This window comes from Gopherus evgoodei, chromosome 8 (genome assembly GCF_007399415.2).
Source record: "Gopherus evgoodei ecotype Sinaloan lineage chromosome 8, rGopEvg1_v1.p, whole genome shotgun sequence".
Lineage (NCBI taxonomy): Eukaryota > Metazoa > Chordata > Testudines > Testudinidae > Gopherus > Gopherus evgoodei.
Window position 1 is genome coordinate 49315878 of NC_044329.1, and position 19059 is coordinate 49334936.

General features: G+C 47.1%; 1 protein-coding gene across 1 annotated transcript in view; it reads left to right on the top strand.

The window, feature by feature from the left end:
- RXRG (retinoid X receptor gamma) overlaps positions 1-19059 on the top strand; it is a 53390-nt gene that overhangs the window by 21899 nt on the left and 12432 nt on the right. The window contains exons 3-4 of the mRNA XM_030572615.1: positions 10143-10287; positions 11038-11217. Coding sequence (XP_030428475.1) covers positions 10143-10287; positions 11038-11217 — 325 coding nt within the window. The remainder of the gene's footprint in view (positions 1-10142; positions 10288-11037; positions 11218-19059) is intronic.

The window sequence follows — 19059 nt, forward strand, 5'->3', positions numbered from 1 at the left end:
TTTTCTATTTAATTTAGAGCTGGGTGAATAATTGATTTTTCAGTTTGGTGGCAATTCCAAAAAAATGAAAAAAAAATTGGGTTGAATCAAATCTGAATTCTTTTGGAATTTTTGGGGGAATCAGAAAATTCTGTTTCAGGTTTGTTCCAGCTGGGGACTGAGAATCTGGGTTGCCTACATCCCAGCTGATAGCGCTAACCCCTGGGCTTCTTGGTCACCGGGGAGGGGTAAAAAATGAACAGAATCTCCTCCTCCTCTGCCCATTTTGGGGCTGGGCAAAGCTATTTGTGTCAAATATTTTGGGTTGACCAAAACTGCATTTTTGGGTTGATAAACTATTTGTTTGAAAACTTTCACCAAGCTTTAATTTCATTACATACTGCATACTGCTTCAGCTTGTGTTTGAGTTTAATAATACTGTTTAGAGAGGGACAGTAAAAAATATTCACAATTTGCAACACTGATGAAAAATTGTCTTAGAATTTTCAAATTCAAATACAAAAATAGGAATTTTATTTTGCAATGTTTTTTTTTCTATCTTTTTGAACCTGTTTTAGTTATGTGCCTATAATTGGCCCTGGCAGGATCAAACCGTATGGCAGTGGTTCTCAAACTTTTTTTTTTGCGGACCACTTGAAAATTGCTGAGGGTCTCAGCGGACCACTTAATGATCTTTCCAAATGTTGTTTGTACTGTTGCTAACTATTGTAAAGCGCTTTGGATAAAAGCGCTATATAGAAGAAACCTTAATAATAATTGTTTTTTTATTCTACATATAAGAGCACACAAGTCATATTTGAATATCAATAGTCGTACCTTTCTAATGCAATGGATGTGCCCTCTCTCCCCGACTGTTGCAGCCCCCGAACAGGGGCTGGGAAGAAGGGGGTTCTCTCCCCCACCACAGAGCTGAGAATAGGAAGGAGGGCTGTCGCTCCCTGGTAGCTGCAGCCCTGGAGCTGGGGAAAGTCTTCTCTTTCTCTGGCTGCTGCAGCCCTGCACATCTCAAATTCCCCTCATCCTCTCTTATCACTTCACTGCCCCCTCCAACCTACTCCCTGTTCCCCCCCAAGGCCACCACCTCACATTATATGAGGTCCAGGGTACAGGCACCTAATCAGTGGAGCCATCCCTGCATGGCTCCACTAATTAGGTGCATGGCCCTTCATTGTCTTGTGTGCAGCCATCCAGGCGCACACCTTAGAGGGAACCACCTGAATGGAGCTTGCGGCCCATTGGTGGTTCACGGACCACAGTTTGAAAACCTCTGCTCTACAGCATTCTTGTGATTGCTCCTTTCAGTCCATTGTTAAATAAATGCCCTGGCTAAAACTAGCAGGTGAGGAGCTTAATGGCAGCCATGATGAAGTATGTAGGTGTTGCTGATTTGTTATCATACTAAGGTTGGTGTGAACCCTATTATTTAAAAACCAATTGTCCACTTCCGGCCTACACTCCTTGATGGTATCCCTGTAACTGTGCTGAGATGACAAGAGATGCTTTCTGGTGCGACCAGGGGCACTTTGAATTGGCTTGGGAGATGTTTGGATGCCAGTGAAGACAGCCCCCGAGTGGACTGAAATACTCCATGTGGTAACTGGGCTTCCTAGCTTAATGCCAACAATGGTGGGTCTGATTCCCAGTTACACTAAGGCCCCATTAGGCCATTCTGGCATTATAAAGGGACCATCAACGCCCCCCTCAGAAAATCCCAGCACAGGGAACCTCCCTGGCCTAAGGGCTTCCGATCCTCAGAGCTGGTCTAAGAGCTCCACACCAGCGCTGACTCCTGGCTTCTGGTGTAGGGGGTAGATTGGTTGTGCAATGGCAGTGCAGTGTTCTGTGGTTATTCTCTGCTTCCCAGGGCTAATAGGGAGTCATGGGAAGCAGTTTACATTCCAGTAGCCCTGAGGCACCTCTGATTTGCACCAGGGATCAAATGTGCACATAGTTCCAGAATATGAGGTGGCTTAGAGACCTCCCTCTCTGCCTCAAGTGCAGGAACAAAGTAACTGAGAACCAGGTCCAGGGTATTTTGCATAAGTGAAAATGACTGGCTGGAGTTAGCCTGGGGTTAATATTCAGCACCAGGGACAGGTCATGAAGGAGCAATCCCAGAGAGCCGGGCAGCAGAGGGAGAGAAATGCTGCTGAGTGACACAAGACTGCATTACATTTACCTGCCCATTGCACATTCTCCCAGGCAAGCAGCTACTATGAGACTTCTGTACACAAGATATCAGCAGTAGGAAAGCCACAGCTGGGCACAAGTGGCCTTGTATTGGGCTAGACGCTCTCTTTTTGCCCCACCCGCCCAATCTCTGGTTCCATTGACTTCAATGGGGCTAAGCACATGCTTAAAGTTAAGCACGTGCTTAAGTGCTTTTCTGGATCGAGGGCCTTGGGGGGGTCGAGGACATGGCTTGGGCATGGTTTATGCATTTTATTAGCCTGTGTCACTCACAAGTGATGAGTTGTGCATGCCATCCCGAAGTAGCACCAGTAACGCCTCATTCATCTCCGCTGCATCATGTATCCCCAGTAGATGCAGGGGGGATTCTACGCTCAGATCAGGGAAAATGAGGATTAACGCAGTTGAAGAGACTGGGCCTCATTCTCCGAGCACTACCCTGGTGACACACTGGTGTTACTCCATTGATCTTGACAGCATGACATGCTAGAGCAGTGCTGTGGAGAATCAGGCCCAAGTGGCCTTACACTAAGGGGGCTGCAAGTTTGGCTGATTTGTGCCCCCTTCCCCCCGATAGCTAGGCAAGAGCAGCTTCTGCTGTCTTTTGCATGCAGAGACTGCAACTGCTCTTGGCTCTGGGGCATGGCTCCTTGCCTACCCAAAGACATGCCTGTCCCAGGGCCAAGGACAATCTATCACAGAATAGTCCCCAGAGGGCCCCTAACACCTTGGGTAAAGAATTTGCTAAGCCGTTGGGGTTTTTCATGCACCCACCATTTCCACAGCCCTGTCACCTACACACCAAACAGCCCCACAGTCCATCACAGAGAAGGTTTAAGTCCTCTGGTGTCTTTCAGCTATATACTTCTTTACCCCTGACTCCAGCCTGTCCCGGGTCACTCTCTGCAGTGCTATGCCAGTGCTGCCGGTTCTGACTCTGTAGTTATGCAGCTGCACCCTGCGCTGTCTCTTCAGCCTGGCAAAGGGAGTATTGTTAAGTTGTTAGTCGAGGGGTGAGGAGGCAGGACTCTCAGGTCACAGTCCTGGTTGGGCTACTGATGCACTGTGTGACTTTAGGCAAGTCACTCCTGTCACTGAAACAAGGATCATAACTGTAACCTTCTTCCCAGTGTGTTATCTGAACCCCCACTGCATTCTTGGCTGTATAATCATACCTAGATCCTGCACTGTATTTTTCATCCGTAGATCTCAAAGCCCTTGATAAAGGAAGTTGGTATCATTGTCCCCATTTTACAGATGGGGAAACTGAGGACCATGGCAATAAAGTGACATGTCTAAGGTTACCCAGTGGCAGTGCCAGGATTAGAACTCAGGTCTCCTAAGTCTGGGCATCCTAGCCATGAGGCCACAGTAGAATCACATGTAAAAATTGGGAGGGTAGTTGTGTCTCTCACCTCATCCTTACTGGGACCACTGCTAGAATACTGTGTGTGTGGAGCAACTAAAAATAAGGGCATGGAAAATAATATAAAGATTCAAGAGGCTAAGACTGAGGAAGCTACATTTGTGTAGTCCAGAAAAGAGAGGGCTCTAGGATAACAGTGTATAAATAGCTTCAAGGTAACATAAATTGAAGAAGAGAATTATGCTCAGATGGTGGCAGGACAAAGGCTAATGGCCTGAAACTAAAAGGGAAGCTTAGGCTCCATATTAGGTAAATGTCTGTAAGAGAAAGCAGGTGGTAGAAAGGGTTCCTGGGGGAGGTGGTACAGGGAACATGACTACAGAAAAACAAGGACAAGTTGGATTAGATTGTTCTATAGTGTTTTGAGATCCTCAAATGCAAGTTACTACAGAAATGCAAAATTGTAAGTTGCTTTTAACATGAGCTACTTGGAATCTTTTATGTCAAAACTCTCCCCCCCACCAATGAAAAATGGCCATTTTCCAAACCCCAGACTTTAGTTTTATTTTAAATGTTGTTAATCAAACTGTAAAAATGTGAAATATGTTCTTTCCCCTTTTTCTCGTGCGGAATGCAGTGGGGTGAATTATATCTGGGGTTCTTTTTTCCTTTTGTGCCTTGGTCGCTTTTTCAAAATGGCCTTAATTTGTAAACAGCGAGAGAATGGCAAAAACACAAATGAAAAAGTGGGGAAAAGAAGCAAACCTGGATATTATTAATTTGATTATATTCAGTGGGGTGGGGAGGCAAAAAGATGAGGGGAAAAGGAATATTAGGAATTTAGTCCATATTGAAATTTTAAAAAATCAGAAAAAAATGAAATTGTTCTGTCAAGCCTGGAAAGGGACCCAATGGTGACATTTCTGCATTTTCCTTTTTTTGTAAAACTAGCTCTACTCCTGACAATAGCATCCAAGTGTTAGAATGTAAACATATGGGACCAGATCTTTGACCCTGCTGAGCCAGCTCCGTGCCATTCCTATGGCAGCAATGCTGATTTAAAGCTGCCGATGGTTTCCTTACACCTTTGGGATGAGCTGTGGAATGAAGGTCCTGATGGCTTGAGGTTCTTGGAAGTCCCATGGTGCCTTTCAGAAGAGTAGTGGCATCCAGGGATTCTTCCAGACCTACTCTACAGTAGGGAGGAGAATCCCACCCAAGGGGTTTGTTGGCATGAGGAGAGAGAGGCAGAGGATGCATCAGAGGGATAGCAAGTCGCATCTCCTCTTGAACTTCATCTCGCTCCAGCAACTGACAAGGAATGGGGGGGAAGTGACTGGACACTGCTTTGGACCTGCACACACAGCTACCTGCCTGATGTGTGGCCCAGGGCAAAACATGTTGGAAGAGCCAGGAGTGCCATTTTCGACAGTTACTGCCATAAAAGGCCAGACATCCAGCTGGAATGGAGGTGGGGTTGTGAGGAGGGGCAGAGCCATCAGAGACCTTGGGGAAAGCAAGACGGTGGTGTGGGTTAAGGTGGACACTTTGTGTGAGTGGAAACCAGTGTGTAAGAATGGGGATGCTCCAGAACTGTGTTTCCTACTGCCCCACACTTTGAATTTGGAAGCCCATGAGAATATTGTTCCACCCATAAGTGTGTTAGCCGTAGTGTCATGGTCAAATTGCATCCTGATTAATTTCATCCTGCCTGCCTAAATTCCACATGTAATTTCAAGTAGAAGAGTCTTCTGCACTTCCTGGCCTAAATACTTGTGTAGCTTTGCATTCTTAACCAGCTGTTGGCCTGCACCCCAGATGTGACAGCATTTCAGTGACAGGTAAATGATTATATTTGTACAGTAGGATATTTCAGGATGAAAGTTGCTGCTGTTACTTTACTGGGGCAGAGCTACTGTCAAACTTATATTGCACAGGGGGGAAAAAAGGGAGTTTGAGTCCTTTCTTCAGCGCCTAGGATAAATCCAGAAGCAGCTTCTCTGATCAGGGCAGCAGATCTAACCTGTCATGTTGAGTTAGCAACTCTGAAGAGTGCACTTCACTTGTGTTCCCCCTAACGGAATGAGACAGCTGGACTTCAGGGATTCAGCAGGCAGGCTGCTAATGGATTTGGATTCAAGCAGTTGTCCCAAATATCACACATCATTGCACTTAATATGCAGAACCAAGCTCCAAAAACATTGATGGCTAAACCTACCCCTGCCCTTTGCTGCTGTTATGATCTATGAGTGAAGCCAAAGAGAGGAAAAAATTGTGATACCCATCCCCACATAACATTTAAAACCATAAAGAATTCATCTCTGCTCAGTGTCCTAGTGGGAGAACGCCACCCAGGGAGGGAGGGTTGCTGGAATTTCTCTTGTTCTTTCCACTTTTTGAAAGAGGTTAGGGCTCAGCACACTTGGGTTTATTACCATCCATTCATGGAGGCGAGTCCTCTTTCACGCAGAATGTTTCTTGGGAACAGGGGTGGTCAACCTTTTTCCAGTCTTCTCCTTCATTCCTTAAAAACAGCAATGTCAGCTCATCAAGTCGAGGTTGGTGATCTAATTAATTGCCTCGGGTGACGCGGATTGGATGGCAAAAGAATTGCAGGACTATCACTGCTTGAACCATTGGTTGATGAGGTGTTCAAAAGTTTACAGTCCATTTCCACAGTCACAAACAGGATTGTACTTCAATCCTCATTATGGTGGGGCTGGGCACATCTGCCAATGCAATGTGCAGCGATGGTTCAAAATTGACCATGGGCATGAAAAGCCCATTTTTTTTTCAGTGAAAAATGACTTTTTCACAACACAGAAATTTTCACTAGAAACGTTCCATTTTTAATCATTTTTGTTGAAAAACCAAAACCCTGAAAAACTTTTGGTTTTCAAAAACGAGGGAAAATTATTTTTGATTTTTCAATGAAAACTGGAAAAATTTTGGCAAAACCGAAAAATATTCTTCATCTTTGACATTTTTCATGGAAAATAAAATAGATTTTTCAAGCAATTTTTGAAAACTTGTAAAAAAAAATTGGGATTTGAAAATGTTTTGGTTTAAGAGGAGAACTTTCATGGAAAGGGCCTTTTATTCACAAATCACCATCACTGTGGACTTGAACTCCACCAGCCACTGAGCAATTAAGGCTCTGATTGTCTGATGGATAAAATGCTTCATTGCTAAGCAATTATCACTTCAAGTTGTAAGCAGCAAACTCTTAGCCAGTTTCCTAAATGCTAAGGTGCTCTTGGAGTCGGGATTAAATTCCAGCTACATAACCGTGTCCATGCTGCTGTTCTATGTGTAGTGTTAGAAACAGGGGAATTCCCTTGCCTCTGGTATGTCAGATTATCACTCATGTCTGCACTCTTGCCTGGAGCTTGCACACATACTGACCTGCTCCCATGGCAGCTTGTCGTTTTCCTCATTGAATCCTGTTTGGAATGTGCACTCTGACCTGCACAAAGGAAAGCTCTCTAGACGCAGCAGGCAGTGCACTCGGAAGAGAGCAGGCTGGCTGCGCCACGCTCCCTTTGTAAAGCCCCAGAGGGATGTGAGAGACACCTGTGTCTCTGAACAAGTCCTGCAGATGTTGCAAGAGGAGGGGTTGATGTTTGGAGCATACATGTCTGCCATTTGCCCATGCTTGGGTCTCATGGATACGGAGCCTATGGATGCTTGACACATTTTACACAGACGACCTGCCAGCCTGGGGGGTGCATTCCACAAACTCATCTGCTGCAGGCTGAAGCATGCCAAAGTCACCATTTCAGGTTTAGAGCACAGTCAGAGAACACAGGGACATTACAAGTGACAGAACACATGCTAGAGCTTTATCCTGTGTTAATTCATGGATTCAAAGTGTGCCCATCCACTGAAGGATGTAAACTGGCTGTCATGTGCCTATATTCTCAGTATGAAAGAGCTATGGCTCTGCAGGCTGGAAAAGGTCTTCCCTTCTACTGGTGTTTCAAACTGAGCTGAGCCATAACAAGAGGAGGATTCAGACATGCTCAAAGCATTTTCTCTAAAAGAAGAAAAGTCAATTTCAGCAGCTCTAGAGTTAAAAGCAGACCTACGATAACAAACCTCACAGGAACTGGGGGAAAAATGACTGAGATAGAAAGCAGAGCTGGGCACAATCAGGGATCAAACCTGCCCATCTAAACACTCTAGGGCAGTGGACCCCAACCTTTTTGTGGCCAGTAGCACATTCATGTTTTCAGAAGAGTGTGGCGGGTGCCAACAGTTTTTCAAGGCTTATTTTATATTTGTATATTAAATAATATGAAAAACATCATATTTAATATAACATAATATATGAATACAGAGAGAAGAGAGAAGCTGTAGAGAAGCCGCGAGCACAGAGAACACCGGCAACTGCAGCCTGCAGCCCCAGAGTTCTCTGTCCCCAGCAGGTGTGGGGCCGTGGCTTCTCTCTGGCTTAAGCTGCAGCCCTGCACCTGCCAGGGACCAAGAACACCGGCGCCCACAGTCTGCAGCCCTGGAGTTCTCTGTCCCCGTCAGGCGCAGGGCCGCGGCTTGTCTCCCCTGCTGAGCACTAGGCGGGCCCCGCGCCTGCTGGGGACAGAGAACATCATGCTCACAGCCTGAGTTCTCTGTCCCCGGCAGTCACAGGGCCACGACTTCTTTCCCCTGCTGGGCACTAGGTGGGCACACATAAATGTCCCGGTGGGCACCATGGCGCCCGCGGGCACCATGTTGGGGACCACTGCTCTAGGGATATTTGAATTTGGAGCTAAATTTTGCAAATGGCCCTTCATCTCTATAACGGACCAAACCAAAACCATGGCTCCAAAGACTCCCATGCTTTGGAGTTATCCATTGCCTTCATGCTGTTTCTGACCACCTCTGTTCGGGGATTGGTGTATATACATAAATAAAGCAAGTTACAATTAGGCTAGGCCTGAATTCCATTTGCCAATTTCTCCTCCACTGGAAGCTGACCTGCAAGACCCCAGAACCCCCACCACTTGGGAGGTGAGGCAACATTGACAAGATCATTAACATCTTAAAGGAGGGGTGTATGTGTAAATGTGCGTTTTTCTTTTATTTCATCAAGGTGCATGCTAGAGTGGGTCAGAAATTGAACTAATTTCATGAAAAAATTCAAAGCTTTTTTTTTCAAGTATTGTTCAAACTGGAGCCATGTTTCAATTTTTTAAAGAAATTATTCACAATTATTTTAATGAAATATTATTTTGATTTTTGTATGAGAAAACAGTATTAAAATGGCTAAAAAACTGATGTATCAAAAACCTTGTTGTTGGTGAATGAAATGGTTTGAAATTTTTTTCAATTTAAAAATGTCAATAAAAGGAGAGCTGGCTGGAACATTTTTGACCCAATTTCATTTGGTCGAAATACACTATTACACTGAAGCTGAAAAAATTCCCTGGAGAGGACTTTGTTTTTGCTTAGTTTTCCTCTGTAAGGTTTTTTGGATCCAGGGTAATCTGGTGAGTGTGGTCATTTCTGAGTGGAAAGACAGAGACTACGTCTACACTCCCGAGGGATCGATGCTTCTGCGATCGATGCACCGATGGTCAATTTAGTGGGTCTAGTGAAGACCCGCTAAATCGATAGCAGAGCACTCTCTGGTCGACTCCAGTACTCCACTGGGAACAAGAGGATGAAAGTAAGTTGACGGGAGGGCATCTCCCGTCAACCATGCATTGTGTAGACACATAGCTGGAGTAACTTAGGTTGACTTACTGCAATGGTGTGGACGTAGCCAGTGTCTCACTCTGTAGTCCAGTGGCTGGGGTATGGGCAGATCAGATTCACATGTTTGAGTTAGAGTGATCCAGGATGTAGAACTGGGCTCTGAATCAGGCAGAGCAGCGGCTTGGAACCTGGGTCTGCCCCAACCCCAGGTCCCAACCACCCATTTGTGCTGTGCTGTGATCGGAGACCTTGACCCAAAAATCTTTCCTGAATTGAAAATGTTCCAAAGGTTTTGTTTTCGCTCCCAGTGAGGAATAACAGCATTTAAAAGAGAACTGGATAAATTAATGGAGGTTAAGTCCATTAATAGCTATTAGCCAGGATGAGTAAGGAATGATGTCCCTAGCCTCTCTTTGTCAGAGGATAGAGATGGATGGCAGGAGAGAGATCACTTGATCATTACCTATTAGGTTCACTCCCTCTGGGCACCTGGCATTGGCCACTGTCAGAAGACAGGATACTGGGCTAGATGGACCTTTGGTCTGACCCAGTACGGCCGTTCTTATGTTCTTATGAACAAACGACATTTCAAAACCTTGAAAATTGCCACCAAATGGAATTGGTGTCCTCCAGACAGCTCTCATCAAAAATCACAAAACTTTTCATGAAAAATTGCAACAATGATCTTTTTCCTTTTAAACCTTTTTATTAAACAAAAGACTGTTTTGTAACAAAAACACTTTTTCAGGAAATATGCCAACCAGGTCTAACCAAAAATATGTCCTGATATGTGTCTGGACAGCCCTTAGCACAATGTTTAGATCTTTGGACGCTACTGCAATGTGAATCATAAATCAGGCTTATCTCTTGTAAATTCCTGTTTTTCTAGCTCAATGTCATGAACAATGTCAGCAGCTCTGAAGACGTTAAGCCCCTGCCAGGCCTCCCAGGGATTGGAAACGTGAATTATCCCTCCACTAGCCCAGGGTCCCTGGCCAAACACATCTGTGCAATCTGCGGGGACAGATCATCAGGTACATGATTCCGATTCGCTATTTCAGTGGAGCAGCTTTAAACAAAGGGAGCCTTCCCTGGGCCGTGGTGTGAAATTTGCATAGGAAGCAACACTGCATAGGTTTGCTGAGGGATCTTGCTAGAAAATACTGATGCCACAATAACATGACCAGGTTTATTTTGCAGATTTCCTGCACACAGCTCTGTCAATGCATCTTGCCCCTGAGCAGTAGCATTATCATTTTACCAATGCACCTCTCTACCGAGCCCTCTAGCACATGCTGCTCTTCCTGTCTGGGCCCCTAGCGAGCACTGCACCTCAATCCTGGTGGGAATATCCCAGACCATTTCTGCCCCAAGTCCTGTCTCCCCCCACACACACCCATCCTTGTCACTGCACCTCAGTCTTGGCCAGCAGCACTCGCTGTTTTTCTGGTATGACACTCTGTACAATTTGTACTAATGCACCTCCATTGCAATCTGCAATAGCCCGACTATTCCAATCCAGGGTCTCTCTTGGCCTCACTAAGTATGCTGAACGCTGCCTGTTTCTGTGCTGGTTTTGTGATGTGCACAAAAAGGGACTAGGCCGAGACCAGCAAAAAGCATTTCTGCTGCCACCCACAGTCAGGACTAGAAAGCAAGGCTCCAAAACTGCATCAGCAGAGCCATTCCAAACTCCTCCCTCATCGGTCTTATTTAAAGGGAACCTCTGACCAAGGGAAAAACACAGTATGTTGATCTGTGACTTCTTCTCCTCATGTTCTCAGGGAAGCACTACGGGGTGTACAGCTGTGAAGGCTGTAAAGGGTTCTTCAAGAGGACAATAAGAAAGGACCTTATCTACACATGCCGCGATAACAAAGACTGTCTCATAGACAAGCGTCAGCGCAACCGCTGCCAGTACTGCCGCTATCAGAAGTGCCTGGCTATGGGTATGAAGAGAGAAGGTAGGTAGTAATATGCACCAGGGTGGGTATATAAATACACATGCTGGATATTAGTGTGAGGAAGAAGTGGACTCCTCATTACGTTCCAGGACTGGTGGGATTCCAGGCAGTGGCAGGTGGTATTTCAGGAGAGCTTTATAGACAGTCTGAGGACACACCCTTTCCTCAGCCCCTAGCTGTGCAGGCACCCAAAGCACGGCCTCATCTTGGATTTGGAGCTACGGGTCCCAGTTCTGCTCCAGAGGTTCTACTGTCCAGGCTGAGCATCCTCGCGTACTGCCCTTGGCTGGTTCTGATTCTCATAGAAACCCAAGCCCTCTCCTTTCCGGAAAGGTAGATGGTGGCCTCCCAGAGGCATCTAAAATCTATAACGAGGTTCATCACAGCTTCATGCTCTGAGGGATTCCTCTTGGCAGAACCACACACAGTGGAAACCCATCACCGAGATTTCCTCCCCTAGTATGTGTCTGCAACAACCTCCAGTTTAGTCATTACCAGGGAGCATTAGAGCTAAAGCAGGAGTCTTTGCAGCTTGTGCTAAAGGACTAAAGCCAGAGCCTGAAAGGTGCTTAGGTGCCTAACTCCCATGGGGACATCCCTTGGGAGTTAGGAACCTAAATACCTTTGAGGATCTGGACCTATGTCCACATGATGGGATCTGTAGCAAGGTGACTCGCATCCTCTGTGGATCAGGCACTGAGCACATGCCACAAAAGTTGCACCGACTCTGTGTGGCCAAGCCATTTCTCAGAGGCCTATGTTAGATCAGCCCTTAGGCTGCTCTACATGTAGAAATTGGCTTGCAGGTAATGAGACTGTGCTAGGCCTTTCCTTTCACACACTGTTCTAATGTCTCAGGTTCAAGTGCCCTGTGACTTTCCCAATGATCCTCTTGTCCTCCAGCTCTGGTTCTCATTATCAGAGAGGGAGGGAGTGGTGTTTAATGAGGACGAGGTCGGGGGGGCATTTTAAGGGGGGGAAGGTAATCCATGTGGACGGTCACAGGGTGAGGAGGCAGGAGGGCTAAGGGGTGAGATGGGACAGCATCATGGAGGATGCGGTCACTGAGGGATACGGTGGGGGGCGGGAAGAGCTAAGTGGTGGGAAAGAACTGGGGATGAGGAAGGAGAGTCCAGTGGAGTTCAGACGAGGAGGAGTGGGAAGAGATTAGAATATCATGATTGAGAGAGAAGCCCACTGTTCTTGGGGGGCAGCTTGGGATGTGAGAAAAGGAGAGGTCATGGCTGGAGACCCTGGTTGCAGGGCTTCGGCGAGTACCAAGGAGCAGGAGATGAAAAGCTCATGGGTGACCGTGATCTCATCTGAGATGGAGTGAGCATTCCAGAGGGGGCAAGAGGGATGGAGGGAGGCGGGGAGGCAGGTGAGGTTGTCAAGGCAGGCGCCAGTGGGGCAGTGTGAGAGGTGGGAACGGCCGGAGGGTGCAGAGAGGCTGAGTTAGGCGATACCAGAGGTGATACCCCTGTGACTCAGCACTGATCACTCAGGTAGAGAAACCACGAAGTGGTGGCTTCCTGTCAATCAAGCAGACTGAAAATCAGTTATGCAGAATCAGTCAGGCAGGCAGAGCTTCGCTAATGCGAGGCATGATCGACTAAGGAACAAATTAATTATGAGGTGAGTTAATCAAGAAATTAGGCATGGAATTAATTATGCAAAGACCAGCTCGAATAGGCAGGAAAGGGGAAATGTGCAAAGCTGAAATGCAGCTGCAGGGTGCTGAGTGAATTGGGCAGGGAGTTACCCAGCCAGGCCATCTGGGAAATTAGTGAGTGTCCCGCGGCTGATTGAAGCAGTTACGGAGAGAAGCAGGTAGCCAGTGGGTGCAGTGATGGTGACTGTGTCTCATGCAAGCCCTTTAAAGGGAGGTGCAGCTAGGCCAGCTGCAGGTTTGTGCAGGGGCAGCATGGCCATTGCTCCACCCCTCCAGGAGGTGCCACATCCCCTCCCCATGTGTGCTGAGCCAGCCCTCCCTTCTCTCCTCCTCAGGGGAAGCCTGGTGCTACAGGCAGAGCTAGGAGAGAGCAGCCTCTGTTCCCCAAGCGGGGCTGGAATCACAGGGCTAGGGCGTTGGGCAGGAGCGCAAGGCAGAGAAGAATTCATGCACCTGCTTCTCCACCCTTGCATGGCCATGCAGGCAGCTGGGCACAATCTAGCCATGAGTCAGGAATGTTAATGGAGGGCTTGATCCAAAGCCCATTGAAGTCAGTGCAAAGATTCCCATAGACTTCACTGGACTTTGGATCAGCCCTTAGCCAGTCGCAATGTCTTTTCAGCCAGCATTGCAGCCTTGTACAGGTGCAATTTGGGGACGAAGCCCTTACTTGCAAAGCTAGGGGGCCTGTATTTGGGCTCACAGGTATGTGTGGTTACTCTCTGCTGCACACTCTAAGCAAACGGCGGTTGCAGATTGTTGGGCGTCTGAGCACGGGGCGAAAGGAGCATGCTGCCCTTTCCCGCTTCTCCACACTGAGAGCACAAACGTCTGACTCTTCATGCTCTATCTACAAAAATAGCTGCTGTCAGAGCACCGAGCTGAGCCCTTTCCAGCTGGAACGATGCAATGAGCCATACAGCTAAGTCCAGCTGAGATCTGACCCCGTGAGCGCCTGCACTTTGTTCTCCTTGTCCCTTTCCATTGTTTTTGGTGAGAACCCTGTTGCTATAGTTTCAAAGGACTCCCTTTCTTCTCCAGCCCAGAGCATGTGTCTGGAGACACTTGGGGATGCAAATAGCTCAGGAGCAGCATCCTTCCACTTCAGCAAAGTGACTGAGTCCACATGCACTTACCCAGCTATGCTGAGCCACCAGAGCAGAGTTCTGCTCCAGTGACTCTCCTTTCAAAGGAGATTTGTCCTCCACCCACACCTTCAGAAGCATTTATTCCCTTTTAAAGTAGGCATGAACAGCCAGCCAGCTGCACAGGTGTCTCCTGGTGTAGGGAAAAGACAGAGCCAGCTGGTATTTATACAACACCACACAAGCAGGTGGGTGCCATACAATCCTGGCCATTTCAAACCTGTTGTTATCCTCCCTGTGGCAGGCAGGGCTGCTCTGTAGTGCCTCCTTCAGGGCCACATGTGGTATTGCAGCCGTTCCCCACCTGTTGTTATCCTCCCTATGGCAGGCAGGGCTGCTCTGTAGTGCCTCCTTCAGGGCCACATGTGGTATTGCAGCTGTTCCCCACCCCAAACTCTGGCCACCAGCTTGGGGTAGGGGACTCTTGGCATCAGTCTGTGGACAGAAACAGCAATTCGGGATTTGTCTATCTGCACCTTTTAACAAAGAGGGAAAAAACTATCCTTCAAAATACAAGAGCTTAGCTGCAGTGCTTAGGGCAAGGCCCTAGTCTGGACCTGGGTTCTGGGTTAACTGAGGAGCAAATCCTCTCACCCAGCCCTGCCACTGCCTTCTTATGTGACCTGCTGGTTCTGGACTGGTCAGTATTTACTCGTCTGGGAGCTTGTGTTGCTGGTCACCTGGTCTGAGTGGATTTTCCTTGGGTGGGATGTGTGAGGGCACTGATGGCTACAGCTTGGGGGTGGAGAAGGCCTGATAGACCCTGTGACACTCACCTCCTCTCGCTTTGACTGAGCAGAAGGATAGAGCAACCTCCCACCACTGAGCAGCTGTACCACTTTGGTTTCATTTCAGTTGTGGGCTGTAGTGTGCGGGGGCAGGTGGTGTTGGTGGCCTGTGATATACAGGAGGTCAGAGCACATGATCCGGTCATCCTTTCTGGCCTTGATTGCTGTGACACTGGTGTCAAGGGTGATTGGGCCTTACAGCATAGCCTGTTTCCTGCTCAGGGCGTGACTAGGCATGTTAGAACTGGATACTGCTGTAGCAGGGACTATGCAGGCCTCACAATGGCAATTATACACTCACCAAGAGCATGGTTGGTTGGTTAGGATTATCCCTACTGCCCTTCAGAGCCAACTGGGGCTGATCCTAAACCAGCCAGCGGGGATGAGGGCACCGATGAGACAAACTACGAGAGATAGGATGCTCCTGTCCTTCTGAGGATGAATTTTCTGCCACTGCACTTCTCCCAGCTGCTGTTGTCATGGTAAGTGAGAGGCTGGGGCATGGACGCAGCCTGCTGCATGTGAGGGCAGGCCCACACCCCTGACCACCTCCTCTCTCTAGTACCCCCATGATTCTTTACGCTGGAGGATGCCTGTGCTGAAAATCAGTGTAGCCAGCTGAGCTAGCGGAAGGGAGCACACAGAAGAGTCCCCGCTCTCGCCCCACTTCCCCCTGCAAGGGGAGGGACAATCTAGCCCTTGCCGAGGTGGCCTGAAAGCCAGACGGAGGGTAAGGTTGAACTGGAGCTTTGCCCTCAGTCTTTAGGCCACTTCTCTAGTTGCAGGGTGATTAATGATGCTCTGTCTCAGCGGCTTAGTGCAGCCACTGCCAGCGGGAGGTTACTCTGCTAGTTGTGAACCAAAACCTAATTCCAAGCACAGGTCTCTGCACCAGCCAGGTGCCAAGTGGTTTCAAGGAGTTAGAAATTGCTGCTGCTTTCTTTTAAAGTAATTATAATGCTAACAGCAGGCTGCGTGCCTGGGGAATAAACTCCACAGACAGCCAGCATGAGAAGGACCCTCTGGAGGATCTATGAGATTGCTGGGGGGTTTCTGCAATAGTCACTGGGGCTTCAGACAGGTTCCAGGACCTACAGGACAGGAAGAAGTTGAATACGGGATCTCGAAGTATCAGTGTTCATGGGGCCACGGCAGCTTCCCATGAGACAGAGACAAGCGTTGCCTAGCAGAACTGGAAGATATTGATGGGTGAGCCTCAGGAAGGTCAGAGTTTGGCCAAACATCCAAAAGATCAGAAGCTGATCAGAACCTTTCCCAAACTGTCTCAGGAGTTGGGGCCCCGCTGTGCTAGCCGCTGGGTACACATGGCCCCGCTCCTGAGAGTTTATAACCTAGGACCACAGGTGGATGGGCCAAGCAAGCGGATGGGGGAAGCACAAAGGAAGAGGGAGACCATTATGACTAGAGTAATAAGCAGCAATCACAGCACATCAGGAGTGAAAGCTTGACCTGAGTGAGGAAGGATGGTTCAATGGTTAGAGTTCTGGCCTGGGCAGTTAGACTGTGGTTCTATTCTTGCTCCACCAGAGCCATTCTGTGTGCCCGAGGGCAAGCCACTAGGTTCTTGTCTAGGGGAAATTTACTAGTACAATTATACTACTATTCTGGAATAGGAGTATCCACCGAAGGCATTATGCCAGTTGTACAAGTATAACTACGGCAGTATAATTATGCTGGTAAATTTCCTTGTGTACACAAGCCCTTGATCGCTCTGTGCCTCAGTTTCCCATCTGTACAGTGGGGAAAACAGTACTTGTAGAGATAAATACATTAGAGACAGAGGCATTCCGATACTCTGGTGACAAGGGCCATGTCAAGGTTTCTTTCCCCACTTTGAACTTTAGAGTGCAAATGTGGGGACCTGCATGAACACTTCTAAGCTTAATTACTAGCTTAGATTTGGTACGCTGCCACCAGCCAGAAATTCAGTGTCTGGCGCACTCCCTGTCTCCCCCCCCCAGACTTTTCCCTCCCTGGGTTGCCTTGAGAGGCTTCACCAGTTCCCTGGTGAACACAGACTTAAACTCCTTGGATCTTAATACAAGGAAGAATTAACCATCCCACCTCCTTTCCCCCCACCAATCCCTGGTGAGTTCAGACCCAATCCCCTTGGATCTTAAAACAAGGAAAATCAATCAAATTCTTAAAAAGAAAGCTTTTAATTAAAGAAAGAAAAGGTAAAAATTATCTGTGTAAAATCAGGATGGAAAATGCTTTACAGGGTACTCAGATTCATATAGACCAGAGGGACCCCCCCTTAGCCTTAGATTCAAAGTTACAGCAAACAGAGGTAAAAATCCTTCCAGCAAAAAGAAACATTCACAAGTTGAGAAAACAAACATAAGACTAATCCGCCTTGCCTGGCTATTACTTACAATTTTGAAATATGAAACACTGATTCAGAAAGATTTGGAGAGCCTGGATGTTCGTCTGGTCCCTCTTAGTCCCAAGAGCGAACAACCCCCAAAACAAAAAGCACAAAGAAAGACTTCCCTCACCAAGATTTGAAAGTATCTTGTGCCCTTATTGGTCCTCTGGTCAGTGTCAGCCAGGTTTACTGAGCTTCTTAACTCTTTACAGGTAAAAGAGACATTAACCCTTAACTATCTGTTTATGACAGGCCATATAAGCATTTTAGATAGATAGACCTTATTGAGGTGAATGAGAGTTTTGCCATTAACGTCAACAGGGCCAGAATTACATCCTAGCTGGCTAACCTCGTAGGCCTCCGCAGCCAATTACAGATCTCATGAGAACAGACTTTCTGGTGAACCTTCATGTCCTTCCTCTTCCTGGTTGAGTGAGAAATGCTGTGAGAATGGGCTTTTTCATGGTATCTTGGTGCATGAATCCAGGAGTGCAAAATCACACGGGAATAAAAAACAGAGAGAGCTACAGATCGTTTCAGAGCAAGGCAGAGAGCTGAGACAAGGCTTTTATTCCCACTGAGCTACTTGGGGAGCCTGGAGCTCCACTGGCTACAGAGGAGTTATGCTGGTTTATACCAGCTGGACCTTACACTCTCATTCCTTGGGCCGCTCCAGTTATTCATATAGCCCCTCATTCCAGGACTCCTCTCCTGCTGGGTTAAAGGGAGGATCTTGAGTCCTTTGACCCACCTTCAGCCAGAAAAGGGAAAGCCAGCAGAATCGAGCTTTTCTGAAACCAGTTTTACCACCCCATGGCTACTCATGGAGGTGGGCTCCAGCGTGCCAGAGCCATGTAATTAGCTGGCACACCTGCCAATTATGCATAGGAGAAGGTCAGGGAAGAGCTGATACCAGGTGACAGCACCGCTTCTGTTGGAACCCATGCCATGCAAATTAGTTGTTACATCTCATTTGTTCTCCCCAAAAGGGGTGAGGAATGGGTGCTATGCATCACCACCTCGCCTATGAGTGCTGGAAGAGACCTCGCTAAAGCCCATTGCAAGAAATCGCCTCATTAGCCTTATCTCTGCAGAAGAGTAATTGTGCAGAAAAATGTGGTATGTTAACCTAACAATCTGGTCATAACATGACAGCTACCCAGATCCCCAGCCCAGCCCTTCTCTGCCCCACACTGATGCTCTTGCTACAACCACCTACTGGGTCACATGTGAAAAGATCTCATCTTCCAGTGCGCACACATCAAAATCAAAGCTAAAGTGCCATTTAATTATCATTAACATTGTTTTATGTCACACCGATGATGTCAAATTCCTTTAGAGTAAAGGCGTTCGTGTCCCTGCCCAACGGACATTGAGATTAGACTGCTCAAGAAAAATACTTTAGTTGGGAAGTCGGTCTGTCTGTCTATAAAACAGGAATATAATATAATGGGTGTTGGGAGAAAAGTACATTAAAGATTATGAGGTTCTCAGGTACTGTGGGGATGGGGGTCATCTAAATATCTAAGATATAACTGATTTGGATAAATAAGAACTGAGGCAAACCTATGCCTCAATCTTTCACCAAATCTTAAACCATAGGTTTTCCATAGCTGTCCTCACTGTAATTATGTCAATTTACACAGGCTGAATATCTAGCTTTAAAGATTTTTTAAAATATTTCATACATTTAATTTGAATGTCTTTAATAAAAATGTATTTAATAAAATGCCTTTAATAAAAATATTTGTGCATTTCTGAATGTTCAGCTGAGATGGAAAAGAGTTATCTCAGAAAGACATCTCTTATGAAATTCCCAGCCCAATTATGCAGACCCAGGAGAGGCAA